Source organism: Diceros bicornis, chromosome 18 (genome assembly GCF_020826845.1).
Source record: "Diceros bicornis minor isolate mBicDic1 chromosome 18, mDicBic1.mat.cur, whole genome shotgun sequence".
Classification (NCBI taxonomy): Eukaryota; Metazoa; Chordata; class Mammalia; order Perissodactyla; family Rhinocerotidae; genus Diceros; species Diceros bicornis.
The window spans coordinates 36,194,355-36,216,967 of record NC_080757.1 but is presented as its reverse complement, the minus strand read 5'-3'; the positions used below and the strand labels follow the sequence as shown (position 1 = coordinate 36,216,967).

Here is a 22,613-nt window from a genome sequence, read left to right as displayed (position 1 = left end):
TGCTCTGCGTGGAGCAGCTGCACCCCTGCCCCCAGGAACACTTCCCCAGGGTGAGGTCTGTGCTGAGCTGGGAGGTGCAGGCAGAGGTCCCGCCCCACTCCCGGAACCCTCAGGCAGTGCATTCCTGACACCCAGTGGGCGGAGGCACCCCAGGCCCCGGCATGCCCAGGCCCTGCCCTGCCCACTCCCTGCAATGCTCCCTCACAGGTCCCAGGCCGGAGCTGCAGGTGGGGCCACTGCTCTGCACTTTCAGACTCTGGCAGGAGGCCCAGAGCCCAGGTTCTGAGCTGGGAGCCTCAGGGTGATAGTGTTGCTGGGGCCAGACGGAGGGGTACCTAGGAGGTGCCTGCCACCAGGAGGCTGGGTCCATCTGCATCGAGGAGGAGGTCCTGGCAGAACATCCAGAGGCTGCAGGGAGATGATGCCGGGAGAGCACGGGGTAGAGCTAGGTTCTCAAATTAGAATGCATGGTATTTGGGGATGCATGTTAAATATGCAGGTTCCAGGGCTCCCCCCACAGATTTGATTCAGATGGTCTGTGATGGGCTGAGGAATTTGCCTTTTTAACAAATATCCCAGGGATTTCTGATGCTGGTGGTCCAAGGACTGTGTTTTGAGATATTTCAAGGCTGATAACGTGCCCTCCTGTCCTCTAGTCACCTCTCTCAAATGGGATGGGTTGCCAGGGCCCTAAGCACCCTTGTAGGACTTGCAGTCGGTGTCCCTAAAGATGGGCCAGCTGGGAGCAAGGCAATAGTCTTTGCCCATCCCCACTCTCGTGCCCGCCCTCCTGGAACTCTGCCTGAGGGCCACATTGTGCAGTGTCAGGTACCCAGCCCCGCCCCATTCCTTATGTGCCTATCTCAAGGTGGTGGCAGGGGGTAAACATCACCCAGGTCACTTAGGGACCCAGGCCTCCTAGATCTAAGTCCTCAGATGGCTTAGAGAGGAAGGACCCAGGCCCCCAACAACCCACTCCACCCTACCCATCAGACGTTCTCCCCTTGGGCTCCCCAGAGGTGGGAACCTGTGCCAGGATTCCTCCAGTCTTGCTCTCTTCTGGTCTACCTTCATCTCAGAGGCCAAAGCATTCCTTCCAAAACCCAGATCTGCCCGTGTCACTCCCTTGCTTCAGATCCTTCTGTGGCTCCCCAAGGCCCTTCCCACCCTGCCCTCTCATCCCTCCCCACATTCCTGGACTCCAGTGGCACCTTGACTCAGATCCCTGAGTCACCCTGCTTGCTTATGCTTCCTGCCCCTTGCACATGCCGTATTTTTGCCCGAAGTGCCCTTCTTCCCCTTCTTCACCTGGTGAGCCCTGGTCATTATCCTCAGACTCAGACTGGGCCCCCTCTTTTGTGGGCCTCCCTCACTGCCCCCCATGCTGAATCTGGGCTGGATTGCTCCCTACTTTCCTCTCATGAGGCACTGACTGCAGGGGTCAGCTTCCTTGCCTGCCTTCCCCTACATTGGGCACTCCTGGTGGGCAGGGGCTGCAATCTGTTCATCATCTCCTGACCCCAGAGCCTGGCACAGAGCCTGACACACAGCCTGGCCCAGAGCAGATGCTCAGTAAATGCATGTTGAACAGCAAGTTGTTTGAAGTGGGCTTTGGAGAGTCTGAGCCCGGGTTCCCCTACCTCCTTGCCCCCCAGGCTCCTGGCTGGTGCCCCCCGGGACCTCGCCGTGCCTGATGGCTATACCAACCGGACCGGTGCCGTGTACCTGTGCCCACTCACTGCCCAGAAGGACGACTGTGAGCGGATGGACATCGTGGAGAAAAGTGAGGGGAAAGTGCCAGGTTGGGAGCTTCGTAGACGGGGTAGCACAGAGAGAATGACCTGGAGGAGATATCAGGCTTGCCTGGGCAGTTTCTAGTCACTTCTTGTCCAGCTGGGAAGACGGAGCCCTAGAGGAGAGTGGGATCATATGGGATTTTGGGAGCTCAGATGAACGGTGGGCTGGAGAAGGGGAGAAGGGAGGGCTGCCCTGCTGGTGGAGGGTCCAAGGGGGACCAACCCCTGCCCTCTGGGGGCTCTGGGCACTGCCAGGACGGGGTGAGGTACCCTGACTCATGATCCCTCCCATGCCCACAGGTGACCCTCGCCATCACATTATTGAGGACATGTGGCTTGGAGTGACTGTGGCCAGCCAGGGCCCTGCAGGCAGAGTCCTGGTGAGTGGGCACTCACTGTCAGCTCTCCCCTGTCAGCCATCTCCTTCATCTCCCAGGAGCTGGCGAGGGAAGCAGAGGGCAGGAGAGGGGTCCTCAGTGTGTGAGCTGGGACCTTGCAAATGTCCATTTCCGTGGCTGTCTGTCTCCACGGGTATGTGTGTCCCTCGATCCTGCACTTGTAGGGGGGTTCTAGCACACTCCCAAGGCCCGGCATGGCCTGTGTTCTGTCTGAATCACCCACTTCCTCCCCACCCCGCGCCCCCCCTCCCCCTGGCTGCTCACCCTGCGTGGGAACAGCTGAGGGAGCTGGAGGAGGAAAGGGCAGAAAGAGCCTCGGGCGTGCAGCCTGGGCCCGCTCCTTCCTGGGAGGCTGGCTGGCGGAAGAGGCCCAGCCCTGCTGACCCCAGCTTACCCGGCTTGGGTTTGGGGGCCACTCCCTGCTGTCAGTTGTCACCCCCTTCCCGCATTTTTCAGTGCCAGCCCCTGGGGTCTCAATTGTCCCAGATATACAACTTTTTTTTTCATTTATTGAATTGATGTAAAATTTACATACAGCAAAATGTACAGATTTTAAATTTCAACAAGTTTTGAGAAGTTATGCACCTGTGTAGCCAATGCCCATTAAAGAAATAGCATATTTACATCACTCCAGAAAGTGTGCCCCCTTCCAATCAATCGTCACCCCCATAGCCATCACTGTTGTGACTTCCGTCACATTTGAACACTGTTTTAAGTTCCAGGTTTATGTCAGTTCACTGAAACACCTTTTCTAGAGCCCTGTGATGGATGGTGTGAGTCTAGGATTCCACTGAAGGCAGTTCTAGATCCTTCCACAGTTGTCTGCTCGCCCACCGTTCATTCAACAAGTTTTTTGTGAGCACCTACTGTATGCCACACTCCTACTATGTGCCACACATTTTTCTTGAGCACCTACCATGTGCCACGCACTGTGCTAGCACTCAAAACTGAAAAGTGATCGAGGACAGGCTCGGCCCAGGGCTAGTGGAGCTCACAGCTGGAAGGGAAACAAGAAGCAAGCCAACAAGAACTCAGCCTGGTTCTGGGTTTTGCCTGGCTCCGGGCTGTTTTACAAACACCCTATTCTGATAGATTTGCCCAATAACTATTTATCAAGACCTCCAGTATGTCGGAGAAGCTACGAGAGGCAGCGCAACCTAGTGCTTATGGAGCTGACAGCCTTGCTTTGAATATTCTCTTCCTCTCTCTAGATGTGCGAGTTTAGACAGAGACGTAGTTCTCCGGGCCTCAGTTTTCCTATCTAAAATGGGGGAAAATAATTGTCCCTACTCCATAGGGTTGTTAGGAGGCTTAAAAGAGTTAATATGTGAAGAGCTTAGGACTGTGTCTGGCATATAGTAAGCACTCAGTAAGTGTTAGCTGCTGCTATTATTATTGTTGTTGTTGTTATTTTAATAACAGTCTTTTCATTAAGAGGGCAGGGTCCTCTGGGGACAGCAGAGAAGCAAGTCCCTTAATCTGCTGTTTCTAACTCTTTTTAGACCCGAGAGCCTGAACCCCACATCCCCTCATCCTTTCCCCTTTTCCTTTTCCAAAGATCTCTAAGCCACTCTCGAATCTAATACTTTCTGGCCTTCCAAAAAGTGTTCCCAACCTTCAGAGCAGATTTCTGAATTCTGGAAAGGAGATACAGGTCCAGGCATCACTGTGGGAAGATAGAAAAGCCAGGAGACCCCTTTCAACTCCTCTCCCGCAAAGCCAGAGGTGCACAGGGCCAAGGAGACAGCTGGCCCTAGGTGCCTGCTGCGGGCTCAGGCTGCGTGTGTTGGGGTGGGGTCCCCAGGTCTGTGCCCACCGCTACACCCAGGTCCTGTGGTCGGGGTTGGAGGATCAGCGGCGCATGGTGGGCAAGTGCTATGTGCGGGGCAACGACCTGGAGCTGGACCCCACTGACGACTGGCAGACCTACCACAACGAGATGTGCAACAGCAACACCGACTACCTGGAGACGGGCATGTGCCAGCTGGGCACCAGTGGTGGCTTCACCCAAAATACCGTGTACTTTGGCGCTCCTGGTGCTTACAACTGGAAAGGTGGGGACCATGGGGGAAGGGAAGAGGAGCAGGGACCACCACCCTAGTTAGCCACTGGGACGACCAGCCCAGACCCTCCACACCAGAGGGCAAAGGAGACAGGACCCCTTTGCCAATATCAGCAATCGCCACAACCTCTACTATTTTAAAGCACTTACCACGTGCCAGAGCCAGCCCTCGTGGTCTAGTGGTTAAGATTTGGCGCTCTCACCACTGTAGCCCAGGTTTGTTTCCCAGTCAGGGAACCACATTAACTGTCTGTCGGTTGTTGTACTGTGGCGGCTGCATGTTGCTGTGATGTTGGAAGCTATGCCACTGGTATTTAAAATACTAGCAGGGTCACCTGTGGTGGACAGGTTTCAGCGGAGCGTCTAGACTAAGACAGACTAGGAAGAAGGACCCGGCCACCCACTTCCAAAAAAATTGGCTGTGAAACCCTATGAACAGCAGCGGAGCATTGATGTAGCACCAGAAGATGAGAGGGTGGCACAAAAAGACAGGGCAGGGGTCAGCTCAGCTGTACACAGGGTCGCTAGGCGTTGGAATCGACTTGACAGCACTAACAACAACAACAATGTGCCAGAGGCTTTACACGTATTATCTTAATTAACCTTAAAATACTCTACGAGGCAAGTGTTATTATACCCATTTTACAAAAAACTGAGCCTCAGAGAAGTGAAGTAAATCACCCAAGGCCAACAGTAAGTTACGAAACCCGAATTGGAATGCAGCTCCATCTGACTCCCGTGTAACAATTTAAAAACTTATTAAAAAAATAAAACATATTCCTGGTACAACTACTAAATGGCACAGTAGGATTTGGTACAATAAAAAATAAAAGTGCCCCCCTTTTCCACCCATCTCCCTTGTCCCGTTTCCCAGTGATGACCGCTAAGTGTCTCATGGATCCTCCAGACTTATTTTAGAATACATAGATATCTTTTTAAAAAACACACGCAAGCAGCATCACACTAAACATGCTGTTCTGCTCCTTTCTCTTTTCACTTATCCGTAAATTGTGGGCAGTGTTTCATGTCAATACAGTCTTTTAGGGGGCTGCAGAGTATTTCCTTGTATCAAGACCCAAACTTGTGACTGCCAAGCCACACCCCGCCTCTCAGGTATCTGATGGCTCACGCCCCCTCCCTCTCTGCCTCTCTCCACCACACAGGTTGCAGCAATAGTGACCCCTCGCCCCTTACTGCACTCTTACTGTTGCAGAATCAACAGGCGGAGGGAGCCCCGAATCTCCGCCTCTTGACCAACAGGTAGCCCGGGGCACAGTCACAGCTCTGGGCTCACCTGAGGCTCCTCTGGTCATGCATCCCACCCCCTGGTCCTTTAGAACTATGGCAGGGCTGCAGGTACTCTCCGGCAGCAGCCCCAGGGAGCAGGGGACAGGTAGGCAGCCTGACTTTGGGGGCAGGACCAGGAGGAGATAATGGCGTGGAGTCTGGCCTCAGTGTCTAGAGTGGGGGAAACATTGTCAGCGTCCAGGAGCCTGGATGACCAATTCCAGCTATGTCTCTACAACTGGCTCCCCATCCCTGAGCCTCACTTTTCTCATCTGCAAAATGGAGGCCATCATGCTACCTCACAGAGTTGTTAAAATAAAGAGGAAGCGACCTGCAAATGGCAAAGCGCTCACAAATAAAAGGGGTTATCCTTATCCTTATCTGGGGCGGGGGCCTGGACATGGTGGAGGAAAGGAGTGGTGACTTATACCCCCCTCCCCAAATCCTTGTGAAGGAAACAGCTACATGATTCAGCGGAAAGACTGGGATTTGTCCGAATATAGTTACAAGGACCCCGAGGGCCAAGGAAACCTCTATATTGGTGAGTCCAGTTGTGGTGGCTCAGTGGGTGGTAGAGGAGGAAGGGGGCTCAGTCCCTGGCACGCTGGCGCTCTCACCTCCGGTGCCTGCTGGAAGGGTGAGGCCAGGGTGCAGGTGTGACTAGTGGCATTTAGTTCAACTAGCACACACTTACTGAGCACCACTTGTATGCACCCAAAATGCAAAGTCCCTACCCTCATGGAACTCATAGTCCACTGTGCAGGCAGGCCTAGGGGCTGGGCGTCCAGGGTCCCCTTTCTTGACTAACTTGGAATAGAGAAATAGCTAATGGAGGGGAGGGCCTGGGGGGATGAGCCCAGAGTAGAAGAGGACAGAGTTACTGAGGCCTTGATTGACCACCTTCCCCCCATCCCAGGGTACACGGTGCAGGTGGGCAGCGCCATCCTGCATCCCACGGACATCACCATTGTGACGGGGGCCCCGCGGCACCGACATATGGGTGCTGTCTTCTTGCTGAGCCAGGAGGCAGGCGGAGACCTGCGGAGGAGGCAGGTGCTGGAGGGCACGCAGGTGGGCGCCTATTTTGGCAGCGCCATTGCCCTGGCAGACCTGAACAATGATGGGTGAGAATCCAGGGACATTCTCTGGGGCCAGGAGAATGGTGAGGTGGGTGGGCTTGCCCAGGCCAGGGCAGAGAAACGGAGGTTTGCAACTGTGCATTTGTTTGTATGCTGTTTGCAGGGGTTTGCAAGTCAATTTTGCATGTTGATTTGCAATCAGACTTTATGGGATTCTGGGTATTTGCTTGTCAATTGCATGACACCTGCATCTCCTTGTCTATGCCTGTCATTATGGCTCAGGGGATACGGGCTGTTCGGGTGTGATCTGTGCCTGCATGGCTTCTCCATGATATGTATTTCCTATTAGATGGGTCATGTTGGCATTTCCATGTCCTTCCCATGACCTATGGCCAGAGATACCATTTGTACAGCCGTGTGCCCTGGCACAACTGTGCCTGCTAAACAAGAGTTACGCTGCATATTGGGGGCTGACCCCACACTCCCATTTCCCCCTCCTTCTCTCCTGTGCAGGTGGCAGGACCTCCTGGTGGGTGCCCCCTACTACTTTGAGCGGAAAGAGGAGGTAGGGGGTGCCATCTATGTCTTCATGAACCAGGCAGGCACCTCCTTCCCTGCCCACCCCTCCCTCCTTCTTCACGGCCCCAGTCGCTCCGCCTTCGGCTTCTCCGTGGCCAGCATTGGTGACATCAACCAGGATGGATTCCAGGGTATGAGCCAGCACTCCTGCCCCAGCACACCCACTGACTGAATGCCAGCTGCATACCAGGGTTGACAGGGCCCGAAGGGGAGACAGGATGGGGCCCAGGCCTGGGGAGCTCACAGCAGTACTAGAGAGAGGAGGTGCAGAGGGAGCCAGCAGAGGCGAGCTCAGTGGACCTGCCGGAGGAGCAGACTACCACTGGGCATTGAAGGCTGGGCTGAGTGTGCACAGTGGAGGGGAACAGAAGGGGTGCAACATGAGTGTGGGATACTCACCCGGCATGCCCAAATCTAGCAGGTGTGGGGTGTTCACGTCAGAGATGAGGCTGGCAGGTGGGGTGGGGGTGGGGGTGGATGCTCTGAAAGCCAGGCAGAAGAACTGGGGCTTTTTATTTGGTTAATGGTAGAGGGGTGTCCAGAGAAGGTTTGGGGGCAGGGGTGTGATATGATAGCTTGGTACCTGGTACCTGGAAAGATGATCTGGAGGGAGATGTGGGGAGGATGAAAGGGGGCAAAGCCAGGGGTGTTAAGATCAAGAATGTAGTATATCAGGTGTGGGATGTTAAGAGTTGGGATGAGGTGGGAACCCCAGAATAGGGGATGTCACCAGTGTTCTGCAAAACTTGGGGACCAACCAGACCTGGGGTGTTAAGGAGAGGGACAGATTAAGGGGTTGAGCCTGGTTGCCGTGGGAGCATCTGGCTTAACTGGAAACCACTGGAAGCTCTGACAACCTCAATTTCCCAGAACATATCTGAGGACCAAAAGGAAGGCAGAATAGCCTCTAAAAAGCCAAAAGAGATGCTAGAAAGTTCCGTTAACGTAGCCCTAGCATTTCCTGATAGAAGAGTCATCCAGTTTCCACTCAGGACATACTTACTCTTCCTTTACATACTTTTCCAACAAGCTGGGCCTTATCAGATCAAAAGCAGCAAACTAGAAGGGGTTCAGTAAAGTTTAAGAAAATAATAAAACATCTGAGGTTTATTTGTGGAAATAATGGTCAGAATTTAAAAAGTCTTAACATTTTAACAAGTAAAGTTCATTACAGTGTTGTCATTAAAATCCTGGCCCCCGGCGTTAGACCTGGGCTCCAATGTCCTCTTCTCTACTCATTGGCTGTGCGACTGAGGTTTTCTGAGTCTGTTTCCTCATCTATAAAGTGGCGACAGTAGTACCTACCCCAGCACTCTTGTGAGGGTTAAATGAGATGAGTGCTTGATAAGTACCTGGTAGAGTCGCCAAGGGGACACCTGCTTTTGTGACCCTGCTGGTAAATGTCATCAGAAGAAGCAGGTGCCTGGAGGGGAGGTTGGTGGGGAGATGGAAGGCACTGTAAAAAGGGAAAACAAACACCAGCCTGTTGTCAGGAATCTGGAGTTTAGGCCTGCCTGGGACATTAACTTGCTGTGTGACTCTGGGTAAGTCACTTCCCTCTCCTGGACCTACTTTGCGACATATAAAAGGAGACAGTTGGGCTTGTGATTCAGTTTCAGTTTCAGTCCTGAGTTGCAGAGCTCTGTTCCTTGATGCTCTGAGCACGTGCCTGGCAGGGTGAGGTCAATGCCGTGCTGGGCTCTGTGGCCTGGAGCACAGGCTTGGAGAGACGTGGGGCCCGTAGTACCCAGGGTGACCCCTCCTGCCTCTCTTCCCCAGACATTGCTGTGGGAGCCCCGTTCGAGGGCTTGGGCACAGTGTACATCTACCACAGCAGCTCCAGGGGGCTCCTCAGACAGCCCCAGCAGGTACGGATAGACAGGGACTGAGGGGGCCTTCCCCCCTTTCCCTCACCCACCCCCTCCCTATTGCCCCTGGGCCCCATACCCCAGAGCCTGTCCCGACGCTTCCCTTTGCCCCCAGATAATCCACGGAGAGAAGCTGGGACTGCCTGGTTTGGCCACCTTCGGCTACTCCCTGAGTGGGCAGATGGACGTGGATGAGAATTTCTACCCGGACCTGCTGGTGGGGAGCCTGTCAGACCGCATCGTGCTGCTGCGGTGAGCCAGGGCGATGGCGAATAGGGGCCTTTGTCTTCTCCGGCCCTGTCTGCATGGAGCCTCATACCTGTCTACATTTGGCACCAGGTCCACACAAGCCTGAGCCCCAGCCTGGCCTGGGGCAGGCAGAAGGCACTGATATCTGCATGTTTGCTCTGCAGGGCCCGGCCTGTCATCAACATCCTCCACAGGACCTTGGTGGCCAGGCCATCTGTGCTGGACCCTGCACTCTGCACGGCCACCTCCTGGTGAGACTCTCAGCCCCTGCTCTGCCCACCCACTCCTCCTTATCATGGGCAGGCTGGGAGGGGGCCCTGGCTCCCAAACCCCTCCCCTGGTAACTCCTAATCATTAGAGGGTTGATTCTTGGGGTAAGCATTGCCCTCCCTACCCAACCTCATTAAAAAGCAAAATTCCTTGCATGAGGCAGCGGATGAACTGGGGGGCAGTGGGCATGGTAGTTTGGAGTGGGAGCTCTAGATGGCCTGGTTCAAATCCCGGCTATGCCCACTGCAGTGGTCAGGGCGGGCTCTGGGGAGTGAGATCCTGGAGGAAGAGGGAAGAGGGAGACACGTAGGTGGACAGATGTGGGGAAGGAGAGAGAGCCATCTTGAGCAAACTATTAATCTCTCTGAGTCTCAGATTCCTTGCCTATAAAACAAGTTAATAATAATAACCAATTCACGAGGTTGTTGTGAAAATTAAATGAGATAATATATAAAAAGCCCTTAGCACGGCGCCCTGTACCTGGTAAGTGCTCAAAAAATGTTCGTTGCTAAGATGGTGACGATAATGATGGTGATGACCCCACATCTTCGTGTGAATGAGGATATTGGATCAGAAGGCAAAGAGAGACAGAGCAGAGAAGCAGGGGAGTGGGTGGTGGAAGGAGAGCTGGACTGGGGATCCTGCACTAGACTGGGCTGGGCCAATGACTGACTAAGACTTCAGGCAATGCCTTCTGCTCTCAGAGCATCAGTTTCCCCACTGGTGACTTCTAACCTTGTTTTCTATGGCTCTAATGGAAGTGGAGAAGGAAGGGGCCAGGGACACCCCAGACCAGCTCTGTAGACACCCCAGTTTTGCCCTACCTTTCCCCTGAAGGGCCCTGTTTCCCCTTGCCCAGGAAAGGGGCGAGAGCTAGGGCCTGGAGACCTGGGCCCCACCGTGACCAGGCCCTCCTGTATGTCCCTCGCCCCCCAACAGTGTGCAGGTGGAGCTGTGCTTTGCTTACAACCAGAGTGCCGGGAACCCCAACTACAGGCGAAACATCAGTGAGTGCTGGGGTGCAGGGCGAGGGGGGCGTGCTCACCCAGCCACTTGCTGACCACCCTGTCCACCTGCAGCCCTGTCCTACACTCTGGAGGCTGACCGGGACCGCCGCCCACCCCGGCTTCGCTTTGCGCGCAGCCAGTCAGCTGTCTTCCACGGCTTCTTCTCCATGCCGGAGATGCGCTGCCAGACGCTGGAGTTGCTCCTGATGGTGAGGGAGGGGCGGGGGGCAGAACACAGGCTCCAAGATCCCCCAGAGTCTGTCCAGGTCAAGGGTGAGGCATTGAGGTCTCCCCACAGACAGAGGAGGGGGAGGTCGGTGTGGAAGGCCACGGGTCTGTAAGGGGGTACAGTGCACAGCACCCAGCAGTGGTAGAGGAGAGATAGAGACCCTCGGAGTGGGGATAGGGGCCAAAGGGCTTGTCACCTCTGCGAAAGTGAGGAGTGTGGGACTCTTGGCTCAGCTCAGCTCTGGGGAAAAGGGGTCCGTGAGTGGGGGGCATGCTCAGCCCCCCTCTGAGACATCAGGGTGGAAAGGGAGAGGTCAACTTGGGGCCCAGGGGCATGAAGGGAGGCTCAACTCTCCCTCCAGAGGGATCTTTGGAGAGGAGGAGGCCCATCTCCCAGCTTGTGGATCAAGGTGGTAGAAAGGGAGTCAATTTGGTGGTTGGACTAGAGGGAGTTCAGCCTTACTGCGGGGTTTTCAGGGTAAAGGGGCCTCAGCTCCTCCCTGGGGGGTTCAACTTGTGGAGGAGAGCAGTGCAGAGCTGGGCTCAGCTCGCCCTCCTTCCCAGGACAACGTCCGCGACAAACTCCGTCCCATCATCATCTCCATGAACTACTCTTTACCTTTGCGGATGCCCGAGCGCCCCCGGCTCGGGCTGCGGTCCCTGGACGCCTACCCGGTCCTCAACCAGGCGCAGGCTCTGGAGAACCACACCGAGGTGGGTGGGGCCGGGGCCGGAAGGGCGGGGACCGGAAGGGCTGTGGGGAGGGAGAGCGCTGTGGGTGGTGGGCCCCTCACGCCTCAGCCGCCCGCAGGTCCAGTTCCAGAAGGAGTGCGGGCAGGACAACAAGTGCGACAGCAACTTGCAGATGCGGGCTGCCTTCGTGTCGGAGCAAGGGCAGCGGCTGAGCAGGTGCGCTCTGGGCCGCGCCGATTGGCCGAGGGTGGGGCGGACTTCATTGGCTAACGGGATTGGAGGGGCGGGGCCTATTAGTCAGGGGGATCAGAGAGACCCAGTAAGATCTGAGGGGAGGGGCCTCAGAGAGAGGCGAATCTGAGAGGAAGGACTTTAATCCGCCAGATTAATCCCTGGGGAAAAAAGGGGGTTTTTTTCTCCAGTGAGCATAGAGGGCGGGGCCTGTCTGTACCAAGAAGGGCTTTCTTCAGCTAGTCATCCCAAGGGGTGGGGCCTGAGTAACCTGGGGAGGGCCTGAGGGCGGGGCTTGCGCTCAGTCCGGGGCTCCTCCCCCCTCAGACTCCAGTACAGCAGAGACCTCCGGAGACTGCTCTTGAGCATCGACGTGACCAACACCCGGAGCCGGGAGCGGGCTGGGGAAGACGCCCACGAGGCGCTGCTCACCCTGGTGGTGCCTCCCGCCCTGCTGCTGTCCTCAGTGCGCCCCGTGAGTGCCCTCCGCCCGGCTCAGAGCCCAATCAGGGCTCCAGCGTACTTGCCTCCTTATGTGCATGGCGTTTACATGTGTTATCATTTGCCGTGTGTCCCCCCCCTCCTCTGGGCTGGGCCTCCTCAGGTGCCTGCAGCGTCTTGAGACCGGTCTTGAGACCCTGTGTCACAGGGGAGGGGCGGGAGAAGCCCTACCCTGACCACCCAGACGTGGTTCGTCTTCTTTCCTCAGCCTGGGGCCTGCCAGGCCAACGAGAGCATCGTTTGCGAGCTGGGGAACCCCTTCAAAGGGAACCAGAGGGTGAGCACTGGCCACACTCTCCCAGCCCTGTGGGTCCCAGGCTGCTCCTCTGATGAGCTCCTTATCCTTCTTGCTTCTGACTGCCAGCTTCCTGGCCTTCCTTGAAGCAGAGAGCTGGAGTACGGGAGGAGGAGATACAGTAGAGGGTGGAGAGACCCAGAGACTGAGAAAACTGGGGCCGCTAGGGGAGCCATGCACCAAGCTAGAGCAGGTGGAGGAGAGGAAACCAGTCTTGCTGAGCCCGTGCTCTGTGCCAGGCCCCAAGCCCAACACTTCTCTTCTTTTATGTGATATAATTCTCACAACCTTCTGAGGAGGTAGATGCTGATTTACAGAAAGGAAACACAGGCTTAGAAAGTTCCAGTAACTTGCTCAGGGTCGTGACACTCAAAAGTAGCAGAGATGTCACTGATGGAGAAAAAAGGTAAGGGGAAGCGAAGATGAGGCTAGGAAGGTGAAGGAGTGGAAGTGGGTGAGGAAGTGGAGAAGCCCAGAGAACCAGCTCCTTAGCATAGTGTTCAACCCCTCGCTCCCCCATGGCATCACTCTTGCCGGGCCTGAAACGCACCTCTCTGCCGCCCTGACCCTCATGGCAGATGGAGCTGCTCATCGCCTTCGAGGTCATCGGGGTGACCCTGCACACAAGGGAACTCCAAGCACAGCTGCAGCTCTCCACGTGAGTGACCTCGAGAAGCCGGTCAGTGTCAGGGTTGAGGTGCCCTGGGGCCTCCCCCAGCCCCAGCCCCCGCTGATGCATGTCCTCCCCTACCCCTGCATTCCCTCTCTAGGTCAAGTCACCAGGACGACCTGTGGCCTGTGACCCTGACTCTGCCAGTGGACTACACGCTCCGGGCCTCGCTCAGCATGTGGGTACCACTCCCCCACCAGCCTGCTGTGGCTGAGCTAGGGTCTCCCTGTCCCCAAGGTGTCTCCCAAGCTCCTCTGACACACCTCTCTTGGCCTGGTATCCTCAGGCCTCCACTTCCTCTGGGTCATCCTTTCCCTGAACAGCAACAATCACCATCATTATTGTTATTAGCAGGTAGCAGTGGAGGAATCGGCACCCCAGGGGCTAAGGTGTTGGTGTGGCCCTATCATTTCTTGACAGCTCATTGTGCTAAGGATTTTATATGCATCATCTCACTGATTTCTTGCAACAGCCCCATGACGTAGAAACTATTAAGAACTGCACTTTCTGATGAGGAAACTGAGGCGCAGAGAGGATAAATAACTTTCTTGAGGCCACACAGCTAGTATGTGGCAGAGCTGGGATTTGTCTCAGGTCTGCCTGATGTGGGAGGAGCTGTAGTTAACCAACCTCGGTGCTTACCCCCTCTGCCAGGGCCCCTCTCGTCCCCTGTGACTCCAGCGTCTTTCTTACCCCTAGGGTGAGTCACCGGCTACAAAGCTTCTTTGGGGGGACAGTGATGGGCGAGTCTGGCATGAAAACTGTGGAGGATGTGGGAAGCCCTCTCAAGTATGAGTTCCAGGTAAGGAGGCCTCTGGGACCCTGGGCTGGGGACTCTTGGGAAGGGTAATGGAGGGTTTTTTTCTGGGTCTGGGGTCTGAGGGTGTGAGGGTTGGGGGTTGGTGAGATGGAGGTGATCTTGCAGGAGACAATGGCCATGACACCCCTTGTGCCTACAGGTGGGCTCAATGGGGGACGGGCTGACAGCCCTGGGGACCTTGGTCCTAGGGCTGGAGTGGCCCTATGAAGTCATCAATGGCAAATGGCTGCTGTACCCCACTGCAATCACCGTCCATGGCAATGGGTCCTGGCCCTGCCGGCCACCCGGAGACCTCGTCAACCCTCTCAACCTCACTCTCTCTGTAAGGACACCATCAGGGGTCTTTCAGTTGTGTCTCTTTTGCATGCTGCAGGGCAGAAAGGCCAGTGTCTTCCCCTCCCTCCCCTCGTGCACCTTTGGGAGCCTGCCTCTCCCCCTGCCCTTTCTTCCTCTCCCTCCCTCTGCTCCCTCTCCTTCCTCCCAGCAAATCTCCTCTTCCCTCTTCAGGTCCTTGGGGACAGGCCGCCATCTCCACAGCGCAGGCGGCGACAGCTGGACCCAGGGGGAGGCCAGGGACCCCCACCTGTCACTCTGGCTGCTGCCAAAAAAGCCAAGTCTGAGACCCTGCTGGTGAGTGGCCATGTTAGGGTTGGAGAAGACTGTGCCCACACACACGGGGGCACGCGAAGCAAGGGAGATAGGCGCTACTCACCAGGAGACCCCAGTCTGATGAGGTGATGTGGCCCCTGCCCCCAGTCAGAGGGGGGGTACTCGTCTCCTGTCCTCAAAGGGCACCCCACTGCCCTTGCACTTGGGGAGCAGCCAATACAGTGGACCAAAGGAAGAGACACTGGCTCTGTTCCCGGCAGCCCCAACCTGTTGGGAGCGATAGAGCTGCTCAAAGCCTTGGACGTCAGGGCTGGGGAGTGGGGAGAGGCAGGATGAAGGTGGGACAGGGAGACGGGGGTGGTACAGGTCACCCTCTGTTGGAAGGGAGAGAGAACAGGCCTGGAAAGAAATTGAGGCCTAGCTGGGTGGAGAGGCAGGAAGTGGTGTCCCAGGTGGAGGGAGCTGGCATGAACAAAGGCTCAGTGTGGGAGGGGTTTGGGAAGGGGGCGTTGGGGATTGGGCCCCATTTCCATGAGCAAGGATCAGATTTCATGTTATCCGTGTCCCTATTTACTTGGCCCAAAGAATGTGCCTTAAACATGAGTGTGGGGGTGAGGGGGAGTGTGCATGAGTGAAGGGATGATGTCAGGCCCCTTTGGGTCAGCCATGGGTGGGACAGAGCCAGGGGTGAGTCGAAGGTAGGGGGTGAAGCATGAAGAATCTGGAGACCCAGACTGTCTCATGTCCTGTGTTCCCTACCCACTTCAGAGCTGTGGCAGTGCCCACACCCGCTGTGTATGGCTGGAGTGCCCCATTCCTGATGCCCCTGTCATCACCAACGTGACAGTGCAGGCACGAGTGTGGAACAGCACCTTTATCGAGGTCAGTGCCTGGGTCTGGAGGTCTCCACTGCCACCGCCCCGGGCGGGGAGAGTGACAGGGAGAGGGTGAGGCCAGGGTGCATGTGTGTTCATGTGTGTGTGTCTGTGACAGCATCATGTTTTATGTGTGACAGGTTGTATACCTATCACTGTGTGCTGTGTCAGTGTTGATTTGTATGTCTGTATGTGAATATGATGTAATGTTTGTCTCCAGCCAAAATGACCTCTCATGTGTCCATTATTCTGTCACGTATCCATTAGTTTCCCGCCTCCAGGCCTTGGCCCGGCCGTTCCTTCCTCCTGGCATGCCAGCTCCCCCTTTGTCATCTCTGCAGTAAACTGCTATTCAATCTTCAAGGTCTCCTTTAGACACTTCACCACCAGTGAGGTCTTTTCTGACTTTTCCAGCTGAAAATGCCCTCTCCTGCTCTGGACACCCACAGAACTTTGTCAGAAGCCTTGCATGCCGCTTATCACGCTCTACTCTGGCTTGCAGTTACTCACGTGCCAGCCTTCTCATGCCACCTAGACCAAACCTTTTCTGTAAAGGACTAGATTATAAATCTTTTCAGCTTTGTGGGCCATACAGTTTCTGTTGCAACTACTTGGTTCTGCCATTGTAGCACAAAGCTGTCACCAATGAATGGGCGTGGCTGTGGCCCCAAATATTTGATTTACCAAAGCAGGTGATGGGCCAGATTTAGCCCAGATCTGACCTAGACTGTGACCTTCATTGTCTCTGCTGTCCCCAGCATCCGGCACAGGACCTGATACACAAATGAATGAATGATGTGCGTCTGTGTGTGGAGGAGAGGCCTGGCTGTCAGATCATTGGGGTGCTGCCTAAGGATGCTGTGTGGTTGGGGGCTGCTTAAAGTCAGGAGGGAGGCTCAGAGGGGCTTCTGCGGCTTCTTTTGACCCACCCCTTCCCCACTCCAGGATTACAGAGACTTTGACCGAGTCAGGGTAGCCAGCTGGGCTACCCTGTTCCTCCGAACCAGCAACCCCTCCATCAACATGGAGAACAAGACTGTGCCGGTGAGTGAGCATGTTAACGAGCAGCAGTGCCCGGCCAGGGCATGGGAGCGATGGACATCTTTTCAGAGCACTTTCACACACTTGAGCTATGTGGTTCTCAATCTTGGCAGCACATTGGAATCCTCTGGAGGACGTCTGGTGTCTGGACTGCACCCCTAAGCAATGAAATCTGAGTCTGTGCGGCTGGGACCCCGGTGTGGGTATGTTTAAATGTCCCCCCACCGGTGAGTCTAATGTGCAGCCAGAGTTGAGAATCTCTGCTTTAGCTTATTTGATCCGCACAACATCTCGGTGAAGATGTTCCATCTCCTTTATGAAGACTGGAAAAGAAAGTTCCCAAACTTGATTCTGAGTTACATCTGGAAGAGTAAATATGACAAAATTGCTGATAATTTGTTGTGAAAAGGATATAAGTGGAGATATATAGGAGACAAGTGGAGGGTTGGTTAATTACATTATAGTACATTTTCTAGAATAAATTAAGATAGTGGAGGAAGGGCCAGGAAGATCGATGGAACAGAATAGAAATTTATTTTATTATACAGATGGCATTTTTAATCCATGGAGAAAGTTGTTAAGTAGTGTGAGGAAAACACATTTGGAAAGTAAAGACAAACCATAAACAAAAATACATTTGAGTTACATTAAATATTTAAATATGGGAAATAAAACCTAATATACCAGAAGAAAATTCAGAAAATAATTCAATAAGAATCTTTAATTATGGGAAGAGGGAGTTATTTTATTAAACCCAGAAGTCACAAAGGAAAAATTTGACAAATTAGACTCTGTGAAATTTTAAATCTTCGAAAGAGCAAAAGAGATGGTAAAGAAAGTAAAAGGGCAGTTGATAACACAATCGTGCATCGCTTAATGATGGGAATATGCTTTGAGAAATGTGTCATTAGGTGATTTTGTTGTTGTGCAAACATCATAGAGTGTACTTACTAGATGGTCTAGCCTACCACACACCTAGGTTATAGGGCACTAATCTTATGGGACCACCATCGTATATGCAGTCCGTTGTTGACCGAAACGTCATTATGTGGCCCGTGACTGTCACTTTTTAAAAAGTTTACAGCATATATGACAAAGTATTGATATATATATACATGTATATATTTTTTTCTTTTTGCTGGGGAAGATTCGCCCTAAGCTAACATCTGTGCCAATCTTCCTCTATTTTGGATATGGGTCGCCGTCACAGCATGGCCGCTGACGAGTGGTGCAGGTCCACACCTGGGAACCAAACCTCGGCCACCAAAGCAGAGCATGCCGAACTTAACCACTAGGCCATGGGGCCGGCCCCATTGATATACATTTTTTTTAATACATAAGGATAAAGGGCAGCCTAAAGACAAATAGGTAGTGTACATAGGGTGATATACAAATGTGCAACTCAATAGTAAAGAATTAAAAATAACAGCAACAAGATTTTTTTTTTCCTATCAGATTGGAAAATATTAAAAAGAGCAGTGCTGTCTGGTGCTGATGAGGTAGAAGGAAATGCTATTGATTGGAGTATAAATTGATAGATTCTTTTTTGAGATGAATTTGTCAATATCTATTAAAATTTTAAGTGCATATTTCCTTTGATTGAGCACATGATAATATATCTTAGGGAGCTAATAGGACAAATATGCAAAGATAAATATATGGTTTTAAAAAATACAGCATTGTTTACAATGACATAAAATTGGAAACAATCTGAATGTTTTTCAGTAGGAGATTGGTTCAATAAATCATGGTACATTTCCTACAATGACTATGCAGTCGTTAGAAGAGATTAGATAGATCTTTATTGATTGACATTGAAAGATGATGATATCAAGTGAGAAAGGAAGCAGGTCTCAGAAGAGTGTGTGCAGCACACATGGATGACATTTATGTGGAAGAAAAGAGCATAGATATTTAACATATGCATTAAAAAACATGGAAAGAGATTCACCAGAATGTTGAAGATAGTTATTTCTAGGGAGTAAAATTACTAGAAACCTTTAATTTTCATTATATCATCTGTGTTTAAAAAAAATAATGATCAGGGGTCAGCCTGGTGGCATAGTGGTTAAGTTTGTATGCTCCGCTTCAGTGGCCCAAGGTTCATGGGTTTGGATCCCAGGTGCAAACCTACACAGCGCTCGTCAAGCCATGCTGTAGGGGTGTCCCACATACAAAATAGAGGAAGATTGGCACAGATGTTAGCTCAGGGACAATCTTCCTCACCTAAAAAAAATAATAATCATCAAAATAATTTTTTAAGAAATAATAATCATGTATAGTCAGAAAAAATGTTTTCTATATATAAAATATGTATTATATAATTTTATAATATAAAATAATATATAAATATATGTATTAAAATATATATGTATCCATTGTCAGGGAAGAAAAAGAATGGTACTATATGCTATGCATTCTTCGTTTTTTTGTAAATATTTATGGAGTGCTTGCTATGTACCAGATAATGGTTCAAAGCAATTTACTCATGTTAAACACATGTCATCCTCTCCAGCAACCTATAAGGTAGGTCTTGTTATCATAATCCCCATTTTACAGATGAACAATAGAGAGGTTAAGTAACTTGCCCAAGGTCACACAGCTAGTGAATAGCACAGCTGAGACTTCAACCCAGGTAGTCTGGCTCCAGAACTCCTGCTTTTGGCCACTCTGCTATACTCTGAGGTAGGAATTATGATCCCCTGATCAGAGAGCATGAAATGGAGAGGCGAAATTGGTCCAAGGTCACACAACTCGTCAGGGATGGAGTTGGTTCCTAAGCCCAGATATGTGGGTCATAAACCCAGACTCTAGGCTGCCTCTTAGATCTGAGGCTGCTCCTTTGGAGCCAGGTCTACACCCACGTGAAACCAGAGGATGGATGGATCTTCTGCTGTCAGTGGCAGGCAGGGGCTTTTTCCAGTCCCTGAGTGCCCCCTACTGGCAGTAGGTCCAACAGCAAGGTCCTGGGCCCAGCTGGGACAGGAAGAATGAGCATGGGGCCTAAGGGTGCAGACACAGGGCTGAGCCTCTTCTCTCCCCGTCCAGTTCTCCGTGGACATTGACTCTGACCTGGTGGAGGAGCTGCCGGCCGAGATCGAGCTGTGGCTCGTGCTTGTGGCCGTGAGTGCCGGGCTGCTGCTCCTGGGGCTGATCATCCTCTTGCTGTGGAAGGTTAGGACGCCCACCCACCACCCACTGGGACTCCCTCTCCAGGACCTCCTGCCAGCAGACCCTCACCAACTCTCCCTTCATCCCATTCCTCACTTCCATCTCACCCCACCCTTCCCCCATGTCCTCCCCACCTTCTCCCCAGCTTCCAGTCTCACCCCCTGCCCTGTCCTCACCTCACCCACCAGGATGCTCCTGCCTGGGTTAATGGGGGGACCTGCAAGCCGGAAAGGGGGACCCAGGAGCTCTGGCTTCTGGTCACACCGCCAGGCTGGGGCAGGAACCCAGGCCTCCAGGCCCCCCAGCCCTAAGCCTTAGTCCATGAGTGCTGCTGGCAAGGACCCCCCAGCTCCCCCTGATGGCCCCTCCCCACCTCCTCCCCTCCGCAGTGCGGCTTCTTCAAGCGAGCCCGCACTCGCGCCCTGTATGAAGCTAAGAGGCAGAAGGCGGAGATGAAGAGCCAGCCGTCAGAGACAGAGAGGCTGACCGACGACTACTGAGGGGGGCAGCCCCCCGCCCCTGGCCCACCCGGGTAACGCGGCCTCCGGGCCCTCTTCCCCGAGCCCCCCAGCCAGCCGGGGCCTCTGACTCTGTCCTATCTGCTCCTCTTCCTTTATGGGCCCTCTCTACACCTCACTCTGTGCCCAGCACCACCCCAAAGCGCGGGCCACTCTGTCCGTGTCCCCTCCTCGCCCTGGGAGAGCTTGGGGTGTCTGCTTTCACCAGTCCCCCCACTGAGCCCCTCAAGGACTTGGGACCCAAAGAGGGAGCCCTAAAACCTTTCCCATGACCACTTTGCTTTCTGGGGATTCGAAAAGGGGCAAGACCAAGGCCTGGCCCCATCTCTGTAGGACAAAGACAAGTTTCCAGAATGATTCTACACCCCCATTCCCAGCTCCAGGGAAGGAGGGGACTAGTAGAGTCCTTCCTGCGGGGAGCCAGCACTTTCCTCCTGGAGCGCCCTCTGGGGGACACACTGATCCCTCCCAACAGTTTCCTCAGGGTGGACCACCACCCTGCCTGGCATTCCGTCAGCAATCTCTGCGACTGTCCTGCTGTCTCCATCTGCCTCCCTCTCCTCTCTGACTTCCTCAGCTCCTCCTTCCTCTGGGGCCTGGGGTGGGGAACCCCGTCCTCCCTGTCTCAGTGCAGGGAGATGGTGTGTGTTTGGGACACAGGTCCTGGCTGACCTCTGTGTGGGGGAGGAAGGCGCTGGCCACATCTTCCCGGTGGCTCGAAAGCTGGATGCTGATGCCCTTCCTCTTCTCCCCCCAACTCCAGTGTGACTTCTTTAAGCGGACCCGCTATTACCGGATCATGCCCAAGTACCACGCGGTGCGGATCCGGGAGGAGGAGCGCTACCCACTTCCAGGGAGCACCCCGCTCGCCAAGAAGCACTGGGTCACCAGCTGGCAGACTCGGGACCGATACTACTGACGTCCTCCCTGATCTCACCCCCGCTCCCCCAGCGCCCCCTTCTTCTATTTATCATAAGTTATGCCTCGACAGTCCACAGGGGCCTCTGCCTTTGGCCGGCGCCAGTAGGCTCCAACACGCACACCTCTTCAAGTGCATGCAGTACTGTCTGGCCACAGGCCTCTCCCTGCAGGAGGGCTGGGGCCGTGGACCTTGCAATGCCGAGCACACCGCAGCCCTGTGCCTGGACACATGGGGACACATGGATCCCACTGCTTGTGCACTGTGCTGGTGCACCACGGATGGTGCATGGACATGCGTGTCCCGCCTCTGCCTGTGCCAAAACCAAGCCAAAGGGCCTCTGCCGGAGCCATGAGGAAAAGGTCCCCAACGTGGTGACACTTCCCCGTTCACACTGGACCCATCTTGAGCCACAGTCACTGGATTGACTCTGCTCTCGAGATTAAAACTACTGACAGGGAGCAGCCCACGGGGCCCCCAGCTGCAGCTCCAGGCACCCATGCCAGAGAGCAGGGGGCCTGCCTGAGGCTGTCCACAGGGACGTTTCTGGACCTGGGCATGCTCAGACCCAAGAGCGGAATGAACTAGAAAGAACGTCCCCAGGATGGCTTTCTTTCATGGATCTCTGCGAAGCCTCTTTCCTTGTCCATAGCCTGCACTAGCAGGGAATGCAGCGTGAGGGACAGGCACTAGACAGCCTGGATGCACCACGCTGGGACTGCCCTGGGAGCGCGGTGGAATCCTCGAAAAAGGAGGGGACCGGTCCTGGGCCAAGGAGATGCTGGAAGGATGCAGAGGAGATCCCACTTACCACCACTACCATCCCAGCCTCTGAAGGCCTGGAGAGACCGCCGCAAGACCACAGAGGGAGCGACGCTTGAATGTAGAACAGGGAGGGAGTCCTGACCCTGCCCCAGTGGCCAGACCCCACTCTGCCCCCACTACCCATCGGGGGGGAGACTAGAAGTGGAGTTCTTGGCTGTCCTTGGCTTTCAGAGCCAACGTGGCTCTGCCTCTTCCACCATGGGCTAAGTCCTGAGGCCCATTCTAGAAGCTGAGGCTGGTTCCAGAAACCTCTCCTGACCCCTGCCTGTTGGCAGGCCCTTTCCCCGGCCCCGACGAGTTCCACGGTACTGTAGCAGGGGAGCTCTCTCCCACCTTGTGCCTTCTTTGTATATAGGCTTCTCACGGCAACCAATAAACGGCTCCCGGTTTATACACGCGGCATCTGCCTCCCTCCACCCCCAGCCCTTACCAACCCCAGTGCGGTCTGATGGATAATGATATTATCTAGCTAACCCCTAGGTGGACAAAGCCAGGTGCAGGGGTCTTAGAGGTTGGGAGAGTGAAGATCTATGGAGACACCTGCTCTCAGGGATGCCCTGGTCTAAGGGATGGTCATAGACGCATAACTGAGATCCGGAACATAAAGTCAGGGAAAAGCCCT

General features: G+C 54.1%; 1 protein-coding gene across 1 annotated transcript in view; it reads left to right on the top strand.

Annotated features, from left to right (window-relative positions):
* The window catches only part of ITGA3 (integrin subunit alpha 3), a 28,392-nt gene extending 6,014 nt beyond the window's left edge, over nucleotides 1–22,378 (top strand). Inside the window, exons 2-26 of the mRNA XM_058560689.1 lie at nucleotides 1,656–1,783; nucleotides 2,097–2,176; nucleotides 3,999–4,248; nucleotides 5,998–6,084; nucleotides 6,460–6,667; nucleotides 7,136–7,332; nucleotides 8,981–9,069; nucleotides 9,185–9,321; nucleotides 9,483–9,569; nucleotides 10,528–10,595; nucleotides 10,668–10,804; nucleotides 11,388–11,537; nucleotides 11,635–11,732; nucleotides 12,075–12,222; nucleotides 12,457–12,525; nucleotides 13,122–13,201; nucleotides 13,314–13,391; nucleotides 13,913–14,015; nucleotides 14,173–14,355; nucleotides 14,541–14,663; nucleotides 15,411–15,524; nucleotides 16,463–16,561; nucleotides 19,607–19,732; nucleotides 20,119–20,261; nucleotides 21,011–22,378. Of these exons, the coding sequence (XP_058416672.1) occupies nucleotides 1,656–1,783; nucleotides 2,097–2,176; nucleotides 3,999–4,248; nucleotides 5,998–6,084; nucleotides 6,460–6,667; nucleotides 7,136–7,332; nucleotides 8,981–9,069; nucleotides 9,185–9,321; nucleotides 9,483–9,569; nucleotides 10,528–10,595; nucleotides 10,668–10,804; nucleotides 11,388–11,537; nucleotides 11,635–11,732; nucleotides 12,075–12,222; nucleotides 12,457–12,525; nucleotides 13,122–13,201; nucleotides 13,314–13,391; nucleotides 13,913–14,015; nucleotides 14,173–14,355; nucleotides 14,541–14,663; nucleotides 15,411–15,524; nucleotides 16,463–16,561; nucleotides 19,607–19,732; nucleotides 20,119–20,229 (2,950 nt within the window). The 3' untranslated portion in view covers nucleotides 20,230–20,261; nucleotides 21,011–22,378. The remainder of the gene's footprint in view (nucleotides 1–1,655; nucleotides 1,784–2,096; nucleotides 2,177–3,998; nucleotides 4,249–5,997; nucleotides 6,085–6,459; nucleotides 6,668–7,135; nucleotides 7,333–8,980; nucleotides 9,070–9,184; nucleotides 9,322–9,482; nucleotides 9,570–10,527; nucleotides 10,596–10,667; nucleotides 10,805–11,387; nucleotides 11,538–11,634; nucleotides 11,733–12,074; nucleotides 12,223–12,456; nucleotides 12,526–13,121; nucleotides 13,202–13,313; nucleotides 13,392–13,912; nucleotides 14,016–14,172; nucleotides 14,356–14,540; nucleotides 14,664–15,410; nucleotides 15,525–16,462; nucleotides 16,562–19,606; nucleotides 19,733–20,118; nucleotides 20,262–21,010) is intronic.
* Nucleotides 22,379–22,613: the final 235 nt, after the last annotated feature.